The sequence below is a fragment of the Cyprinodon variegatus genome, unplaced genomic scaffold, assembly GCF_000732505.1.
Source record: "Cyprinodon variegatus isolate N-32 unplaced genomic scaffold, C_variegatus-1.0 Scaffold293, whole genome shotgun sequence".
Lineage (NCBI taxonomy): Eukaryota > Metazoa > Chordata > Actinopteri > Cyprinodontiformes > Cyprinodontidae > Cyprinodon > Cyprinodon variegatus.
In genome coordinates this window covers 513376-523839 of record NW_015150746.1, presented here as the reverse complement: position 1 = coordinate 523839, position 10464 = coordinate 513376, and the positions used below count along the sequence as shown (strand labels likewise).

General features: G+C 38.3%; 1 protein-coding gene across 1 annotated transcript in view; it reads left to right on the top strand.

The window, feature by feature from the left end:
- wdr46 (WD repeat domain 46) overlaps positions 1 to 10464 on the top strand; it is a 27900-nt gene that overhangs the window by 4284 nt on the left and 13152 nt on the right. Inside the window, exons 6-8 of the mRNA XM_015383709.1 lie at positions 7449 to 7510; positions 7957 to 8061; positions 8167 to 8317. Coding sequence (XP_015239195.1) covers positions 7449 to 7510; positions 7957 to 8061; positions 8167 to 8317 — 318 coding nt within the window. The remainder of the gene's footprint in view (positions 1 to 7448; positions 7511 to 7956; positions 8062 to 8166; positions 8318 to 10464) is intronic.

Sequence of the window (10464 nt, the reverse complement as noted above, 5' to 3'; positions counted from 1 at the left end):
TATTTAGATGAAAAAGTTACATATTAACAGCGATGGTGATGAGTGGAAAAAATACACCTGGTCTCCTTACATTCAGCCACTCTTTCATCATCTCCTCATTGAGGTGGTCTTAAAAGTCGCAGTTACAACACACATAGGGCGCACCGCACCATAGGGCGCACTACACATTTTGAGGGGAAAAAAAGACGTTTAAGTGCGCCTTATAGTCGTGAAAATACGGTATGTAACAGGAATTTTTATATTACAGCTCTTTGGGTCCTTAATTGTTTGGGAACATTATGCTCCTTAATCTGCCTGTAGGGCCTAAACTGACGCTTAAAGCCACTGGAGTATTTTAAGAGATGGTGAACAGGAAATGTCCAGATGCTGTTTTTGCAGTTAAAAGCCAGTTTTTTTCCCACTGTTGCTTACTTGCAAAAACAAAAATTTATACCAATGGCCAGCTGTGGGTTGACAGGATTTCCCGGCCAAGCGGTCAAAACTGATTTCCCTTTTCTGGTGAAACACGCACCCATGCACAGATCATTTCCTTTCTTTATTTATAGTTTGTGTACATAGTGGCTTCTACATACCGGTCCCTAACTGTTAGACATAACAATTCCACAATACACATTTTCAAGCCAAAATTATTTAAACCAACACCATAAGTTACATTTCATGCAAAAGACACAATTTGGCGAATGGGTGCTTTTTTTGTTTGCAATTTTACAGTGCGAACAAAACCCCTTTTGTCAAGCATAAGCTCTAAGACTCTTTCAAAACACCAAGAACCTCGTGGTGCTAAAGAGTCAATGATTATAACAATGGCCCCAATAACCAAGTTTCTTTTAGCTTGGTTCCATTTTTGCATTTCTTGGTGCAATGATAAGTTTTCCCTGGCCCATGGTCTCCAAAACAGATCAGAGATGTATTGAATCTGCTTCCAGCGTTGATTTGCATACAGATCTGCTGTATCAAAAAGTCCAGGTGGTAGTGCTGGTTTTCATATGCAATGATTGTTGTTGTTAAACTGAGCTAAGAATGCGTTTTATCATGCGTGTGATACGCTCCCAGATGCTCCCATGATAAGGTCCTACAGGTGGGTTAAAACTCCATTCTACTCCAGATGGAATCAGTGTCTTTTTAATCTTTTTATGATTTAAAGCATCCAAAGCTTCTTACAGTTCTCTTGCTGCACCTACACCTTCCGTTGTCTGATCTCATGTGAACAACTTGACCTCTTCTTGTGAATTGTGAATCTTTCTCCTTCTACAATGCTCGAGTAGGATGGACTTTAGTTTATTAAACCAAGCAAATGATTTCTTCAGCTTTTGCCAATCAGAAAAATAACTGATGAGCCGAGCGAAAGGATTTAATTCATTCCAACATGTCACACTCACAACTGCAGTTTAGTGGAACTCAGGATCGTCAACTTCTAACACAGGATCAAAGGAAGCTTGTGGCCATTCCTGGTCAGATTTCCTTAAAAAACTTGGGACCTTAAAGCAAGATGTGATGTTCAATAAAGTCCAATCTTCTCATTCCTCTTGAGACAGCATCCACTGGATTTCCTTCTGAGCAGATATTCCTCCATTGAGAAGGATGTGAAGCCTCTCTTATAGCAGAGACTCTATTTGCCACAAACACTTGAAATCTGTTTTTATCGTAGATGTACTTCACTACCGACATACTGTCGGTCCAGAACACAGAATCATCAATCCACAGTTGCAGCTCTGCTTTCAACAGGGCATCCACCCAAGCAGCCAGAACGGCAGCTGTTAATTTCATTCATGGGATTGTGATGGTCTTCAGTGGAGCAACTCCTGCCTTGCCTAATAAGAATGCAATGTGGATGTCATTCTGGGAGTTTTTCCAGCTGAATGTAGGACACAGTTCCATAGCCATCTTTGCAAGCATCAGCAAAATTATACATTAATGTATAAACAGACTCCCCTAGTCTTTTGGTAAAATATGTCAATTCATCTGAAATGGTGTCCAGGGTACAGGCTCTTCAGTCCATGAATTCCATGTTTTTTTCAAAATGTCTGGAGGTAAAGCCACATTTTCTTTTGCTATGTTTCTCTTGCAACATCTTGGCATAGAGAGTGACAGGTGCAAGAATTCCCAAAGGATCATACACAGGCTCGTTACTCACTACATACCATGCCTGTGAGATATTGTTTTTTTACTTCAATCTTGAAGTTGAAGCCATCCGATTCCACACACCAGAGTAGCCCTAAAGCTCTCTCCATAGGAAGTTTGTCCCGATCTAGGTTGAGCTCTTTTAGATCCTTTGCCTACCGATCTTCTGGAATGCTTTGTAAAACCTCTCAATTGTTACTGATCCACTTCTCCAGAGTAAAACCTCCTTTCTCACAGAGAATTCTCAGGTCTGTCATCATCTGTTTGGCTTTTTTTCTGAACCAAAACTTATTAAGCAGTCATCCACATAGAAATTTTGTTTAACCGCTTTCACCACATCATGAGAGAAATCAGCCTTGTTGTCATCGGTCGTTTTTCTCAGTGCATAGTTGGAACAGCCAGGTGATGACACTGCACCAAATCATTGAACAGTCATCCTGACGTTTTGAACTTCCTTATTTGGGTCTCCATCTAACCACAAGAAGAAACAAAGAAGATTTCTCTGATGCTCTGTGACCTTTACGGTACTTGAAGAAACATAGCATGTATATCGCCCATACATGCTCCAATTAGAGAGCTGGTGAGTTTGGGACCTTGTAGTAACTCCTTATTAAGAGATTTTCCTTTAGAAGTGGCTCCACAGTCAAAATAACTCATAGAGCTCCTTTCCTTGGATGGTATATGCCATGAACATACCACACCTTTTCCCGATTTTCCTTCCAACTCCTGCTATGGCATCTTTTCTGCGTACCCTTGCTTTATTAAATTTTATAGATATGACACGTACTCTTGACAAATTTGCGGGTTGTTCAGTAACCTTTTATCCAAGTTAAGAATTCTCTGATTTGCAATAGAAAAGTTATTGGATAATGTCACAACTGGATTCCTTGGGGGTAAGTTAAGAACATATCGGTCTTCCTGTAGATGTGCAGTATAATCCATAATGTCTATCAGTCTCAAATCCTCCCTTGACTTCTCTTTACCTGCTGAGGGTTTTTCATTAAAGTCACAATTATACTGGCTTTGTAGCATTAGCTCCAGATTTGTCACAGAAATTCTGTTCACAACTCCTGTTCTGCCCATTTCTTTTCCATGTGTCGGTCCATTGACGACCCGTCCCAATACTGTCCTTATAGCATAAGGGCCATCCGATCCGCTGTTGATTACTTCCCAGGGCTCCAATAGCTTGGGTGCATTGTTTCCTATCAACAACTCAACAGTAGCATCTATGTTGAGAATAGAAACCCTTGACATGTATGGAAATCTTTTCAGGTCTGCAGCTGTAGCAAAATTTGACTTTAATTTGACTTTAATACTTTAATATTTCTTTTTGTATTAAAGCCTCTGGAAGCAGGTGAAAAGTGTTTGAATTCATGTCTGCAACTTCCAATCCAAACAGCAGGTGTGCTGGAACCACCTTTTCTTGTCCCATGATAGTCAACATAAGCTGGGTTTGTCTTCCTTTAGTCTTTAATTTTCTGAACAGAATGTAAGAGAACCACCAGGATCAAGAAATGCATAAGTCTGCACCTCTTTGGTTCCTGTAGTGGACTTGAAACGAACTGGAACAATAGATAAGAAACAGTATTTTCTGTTTGTGTTGGAGTGGATAGAAGATAACAGATAACTTTAAATTTTATTTCTTGATTGAAATAATATGAAGCAGGGTTGGATGTTGCTGGCAACAGCTTCGACAGCTCAGACGATTAGTACAGTTATAGCTCATGTGTCCTATGCAGAGGCAACCAAAGCAAACTCCTTTCTACTTTGGAAAATCGATTTTATCTCTGTGATTTTTAGTCTTTATCAGTTGACAGTTTTCTAGGCGATGAGTGTGCGAACAGCAACAACACGGGTCCCTTTGAGAACCATCCATTATACCTTTGTTGCCAGAGTTCACTGGTTTTGTGGGGGTGGCGAAGCTTCCGTTTACTCCTCCAGAACGTTGTGCTTTGCATATAGATCCCTTTGAACGGTTTCCTTGTGCATGCTCGATGTCTCCATAAATGGTATTTAAAAGAATCCGTACTTGACGTTCCAAATAAGTCACCAAGTCATGTATGTGAGGTCTCAGGTTATTTTGCTCCAAAATGTCATGGGCCTTTGTCCTCCATCTTTCGATAAACTTGTATGGTGACTTAGAGAGCATGATTTTTATGTTTTTTGGCATGTTAATTTCTTCCATATATTCAAGCTCTTGCATCACATTGCAACATCCATGCAAATATAAAGCATATGCTTGAAGTGATTTGCCATACCATCTTAGACTTGGACAAACTTGTCATGTATACACAGTGTATACAAAAGGAAATTTCTATGCATACAGCTTTTCAACAATGAATGAGCAGTTTACAACAGTGAAAATAATATTTCCATTTATAAAGTGCAGCAGTGATCAAAATGTAAACAAAGTATCTGAGAAAAGGAAAAAAACAGTTTAGTCATGGTGCAAAAGGCATTGATATGGAAAGATTCGGTGCTAATAAATAAATAGGATGGAAAATGCAGTAGAGCATTGAGTTGAGTTCTATTTAAAGCTACAGTGTGTAATTTTCAGCGACATCTAACGTCCAGACTGCAGACTGCAGCAACATGAACGTCTCCCCCCCACTGCTTCTCCCCCCCAACAGTACGGCGAGCGTTACGGGACAAAATGTCTTCCACGACGTCCGCATCACCTACCTTCTCAAGTGATGAGGTTTGTTTACATAGATAATTTTACAGATAGTATTTCATTAGTCTGTATGGTATAGATTTCATGTAGACTTTAGATAATAAATATACCCGTTATTTTTTCTACATCGTTGTGACGTTTTGGTGAGCTGCTTTGCATGGTGATATAAACAGATGAAGTAATTGTAGTCATTAGTTTAACAGCGAGATTGTGTTCGCTGGAAGAATATATATTCCCCGTTTACAGAGTCAAAGTCTTGTTTGTGGCACGGGGGTTACAAGGCGAGGAAGAGGGAGAGGAAGAGGGCAGAGAGGCCGGGGTGAGCGTGCAGCCAGGGCCAGGCGAGGGAGGGGTGCCAGCGGGGTGACTAGAGCAGAGGAGGAAAGGCTTGAAGATCTCCAAAGGAGCCGGAGAGAAGTAACCGAGGTATATATCCAGAAAATTATTTTACAGAAAATTACTGAATCATTACCTGTAAAACGTCAGGGACGTTGCTGAATAAGTATACTGGAGAGTAACAGCATCATCACGCAGCATGTTATTGTTTTAGACAGGTCTGAGCATCCTGTAATCCAAAAACTGCAGTGATATTAGAGAATTGTGTGTGTAGGATTAATTACCTGTCCAAGAGAAAACTGGCAACTTGAGCGTCAGTTTGAAAACCTTTTTCCTCCATCAGTGACTTCCATCGTGTAAATGCCGTGCCAATGTTGATCCGTGTTTGTTGTCGTTTCTTGTCACGCTTGCGTTTATTCTCGTCGTGTTTCCGCTTCTTAGATGACGGGGGTTCGGTGTCCGCCGCTTTTCGTTGTGATACAGAGTAGGCATGATCCTCCATTCGTCTGATGTTTGGCCACACAGTGCGAAACAGTTTGCAAAGTCACTCACGCCTGCCGCCTTGTTCACCTTTCTTGTTACTGAAGCGCAGTATACCTGCTTCTTCTTCTTCTTTGGTTTCAGGCAGACTAAACGCTTCTCAGGCATAATACTGCCATCTACTGTTCAGTACCGTCTCAGTTAATCTCTCTCAACTTGCCGTAGTTATTTTCAAGCGTAATGGGAGATCTCGCAATCGCTAGTGTGTTGCCTCTGCGCTTGCCGTAGCGCAAAGATGTCTGCCCCCATGGTTGCGAGACCCGCTCCTATGTAATTATAAATAACGAATTCTAAGGCAACGCAAATATTATGGTTAAAAGGCTGAGCTCATAGGTGATGATAAATAACATAGTTATGTATAATATATTAAATTTCTGACTTTATATCCCTGTAATTATTACACACTGTAGCTTTAAAGGGATTCTAAAAATTCGCCGTAGTGCAAATAGGATTTTTTTCAAGTGTCAGGCTTGATTAGAGTTTCAATAGTTCAACACTCTGATGGCGGCGGGAAAAGGCTGTTGCAGAACCGCTGCAGGACCAGCCAGTTTCCCACAGTCCAGCAGGGAGAACAGTCCCTAAAACTGATGTGGGTTTTCTGTTTGGAGGACAACATTAGAAGTTTACAAGCCCATAAATGCATTCCTAATGGAAAGTATGAGGGTGTTTACCACAGCAGGAACTGTATAAGATGGAAAAAAAAAAAAACATTATATGGAAATGTTGATACAATATCAACCAGCAAACCATCTAAATATTTAAAAACTGCTTTATGGTTAATAAAGTCAATGTTTTGAAGCTCAAAGACCCAGTCTGGTTAAAAAAATTATCTGTCTGCAGAACTTAAAAAGTTTCTAAAGAAGGCGACCTAAAAACCTAAGTAGTTACACCGGGTTTGTTCAGTGGGGGTGAAGCAAAATTCCTGCAGAGGAGCTTTGGGCCCAAAACATCCAACCTGTAACCTGCAGCAACTTAAAAAGGTCGCTGTATCAGCACATTTTGAATCCAAAGAATTCCAAGGAGGCATAATTATATTAATCTCTACATATCCTTAAAAAGATTATGATTTGGTGTACAATTTTGAGGAAGTTTTTGGCCTTTATTACAGAATATGAAAACATCACTTTTAAACTCCGCTGTGTTTACCTTATCACGCATTTTTGATTAAAGGGACCCTGCCTGTTGATTTTATCAATCTTGGCCATAAGACCAACTTGTTAACCCAGCATGTGGCCCCAAATATCATCTGCCATCTTAAGTTAGCAGTTGGAGAAATGTTCTGGTTGAAGCAAACAGTGGGCATTCCTGCCAGTCACTCATGACTGGCAGGAACTTCTTTTCAGATATTTGCCTGTGGAAACATGCCTGTTTTCAGGCTGATCCAGAGTGTGAAAGGAGAACTAAAAGAAAAAAAATTTAAATTACATTCTTATTGATTTTGGTTTAACCTCTATTGTCTTGTTGACAAAAAAAACACTATAAGTCGTCTTCATGTCATTTGACTCTTTAAAAGGCTTTTTCCCCAATTGTTTTAAACCTGTGTAGTATAAGACTATAATGCCTGTAATTTGAGTTTTATTAAGAGGTTATTGCAAGAGACTAAAGTGTTTTCTGTTTTCTAATAGTATTTTATGGTATTATTTATATGTTGTGTACTGTGGTTGAGTGTTTGCATTGGTTTTGTTTTTCTTTTTGCTTAAGGCAACTGTTACAATGCATTTGTTCTGCATGTAAGGCTTTGCAAACTTTAAATTTGTTATTTTTCCTCTCTTTACAGTATTTCAATCTGAAACTGTCTCAGTTTGGTCCATATCGTCTGGATTACAGCAGAACTGGACGGTTAGTAGCACACATGCCTCTTCTCGTTTGATATATGTTGACTAAATAGGAATAATAACATCAGCACTGCTAAGATTGTTTGAAATGCTGTCAGCCTGTAGCTATGTGATTTTTTTTTATTTTTTTTTATTTTCTTCTTTTATATAGTATGATGACATAAGACCATATAAGTTAAGAGTTTAAAAGCCTTCATATTATTGGAATATTTAATATTTTTAAATATATTGCTTGACTTCATTTTCAAAGAGGCAGAAGATTGTATTTGTATTTATTGTAAAGACATTTGTTTATATGCCTATTGGATAAATAAATGATGAGGTTTTTGATATGAAATTGATTTATCTTCACAGAGGTATTGTTAATAGGCATTTTATAGACACTTTTACACCATTTTATTTTTTGATTTTAAAATGCATGCTCACATTGTAGTGCTGTTTTTGCTTCAGTCATCTGCTGCTGGGTGGGAGGAGAGGCCATGTTGCTTGTTTAGACTGGCAGTCCAAACAGCTCATGTGTGAGATAAACGTCATGGAGTCTGTCAATGATGTGAAGTAAGATTTAAACATTTATATGTGTGTGTGTGTATATATATATATATTTATATGATTTTTTTGTGTGTGTGTGTGTGTGTAACAGTTTGGTTGGTATTTTCTTAGGTGGCTCCACACTGAGCACATGTACGCTGTAGCTCAGAAAAAGTGGCTATACATCTATGACTCTAACGGGATAGAGTTGCACTGCATTCGCAAATTCAACGATGTCTTGAGAATGCAGTTCCTCCCCTATCACTTTCTCCTAGCCACTGCGGTGAGTTTAGCATTCTTCATCATCAACATTTTCAAGTTACAACAATCCAGCATGTAAAAACAGAGATTAAAGATCCAGTACCATATCACAAAGTATATTTGGCAACATGCATACATTTGTCTTAATTCCCTATTTTCAAAGGATTTATTGAACACTATAAGTAGCTAATTATTTATTTTATCCTTATCTAATTTTTTATAAAACTGCACAGTCTGTCAGCACCAGGAGGTTTAACTGCAATGAGGAGATGACGGCATGTATTACAGATAATTAATAGGCCCCTCAAGCAGTTTAGCTTGTTAATCTGCAAGCTGTTGCATCTTAAGGTTATTTAGATACTTAACTTTAGTGGAGTTATCATGTTTTTCTGAGCCGTACAATTTTTCCCAAAATGTTTTGAAACACTATTGGTTCATCACAGCTTTTCAGATATCCCTGATATAAAATATTTACTAGAATTCTTATTTCTATTTCCTATTCCAGTATGAAATAATCATTCCTCACACGTACACTTTCCATGTTAATCTCAGGTCCATATTTTTATCATTTAACTTTCAAGTAAAAATCTTGTTTGTTTTGTGAAAAAAAAATTTCCATCGTAAAATAATGAGTGCGGTCTTCAGAAGAAAGATTGCTCTGCAGACCTAAAAGGTTGCACTATTATAGAGATGGGGACATGGTCTGAAAGGCAAACGGGGCCGATACGAGATTTCTTAAGTTTGGCTTATCTTTTTTTTTTCTTTTTCTTTTTTGCATCTTCTAATAACCAAAGACTGGTGCTGCTTCCTAAATTTAGTGGGTTTTTGTTGGTTTATATTTAGGTTGCCTTTTTTATCATTTGTTTATCACAACAACTCATTCTGATTTAAAAATAATGAATACTGTGTCATTCAAGCCATTAAATGAGGCCGTTTTAACCACCTGTTTGTTCTATAATCCAATGCTTAAGTTTAGATCAAATTATACCTAATGCCAAACAAATAATCTTTTTAGCAACAAAGGTAATTAAATTCAAGAATACATTATTCCCAAAGCTAAATTAAATGTCACAGTAACTCATGTTTTTGTTTTTTTAACCAGTTGTTGTAGGTATCGATTGCTGTAGGTAGGAAAGATCTTCTGTAGCTGTCTGTCTTGCATTGGATCTATTAAAGCCTCTGACTGAACACTTTGTTGTTCTTTAAAAATCTTCTGAAGAGGATGTGCACTGTTGTCCATAATGTTCTTAACGTTATGAAGAACTCTTCTTGGTAAAATAATTTCCAGAGGTTCTAGAGGAGTTCCTAGAACAGAGCTCTTTTTTCTAAGTCATTAGCTCTGATGCTCTTACTCCAGCGGATGTTGGTTGAAGAGATCACATTCTCCACAACAGACTTATTGATATGTAGCATCTAGCCGCAGATGCCGAAGGACCTAAACTTCCTTAGGAAGTACAATCGGCTCTGTCCCTTTATGTAGATGGCTTCACAGTTTGTTGTCCAGGTGATCACAAAGACAACAAAAAAGTTCACAAACTGTGCTTTAAATAATCTTTCCATAGGCTATTCCTTAAAAGTTCAAAAAAATCCACTGGACTTGGTTTCCAAGATTTGAAGACGCTTCGCCACCTCTCCAGGAAACTTTCTCAATTCAAATGTCTGGATCCGCAGTGAGTTTGAGTCTATATATAGACAAGGCCTTGTCTATATATAGACTCAAACGCAGTAATAACATTGAAAGGACAGCTTGGTTTTTGTATAGGGCATTTGCAAGGACTTCCCGGAACGTAGAGATACACTCATAGGAAAATATTACTGAAGCAGAACACGGCAAGAATGTGAAGTTAGATGGGGGAAAAAAACATGTCTGAGGCTTTGGAAAATAAAAGTACTGATACTAACAAGAGAAAAATAAATGTAACTTTTATGGGTGTAAGAATAAGTAAGAGCTACTAGTCACTACATCTTACTTTAAAAGTCTCTAACATAGGGTTGTCAAAAGTATCGATACTCAAAAAAGTATCGATACTGAAATGTTGTATCCGGATGCAATACTCATTTTCAAAAGTATCGAGTACCAGTGGCACCTAAACAGTCATTCATCTAAAGTGCAGAATAGAGGAAAATGCACTTTCAGAACACTGTGTGATTGAATAATTCTGTGCACTT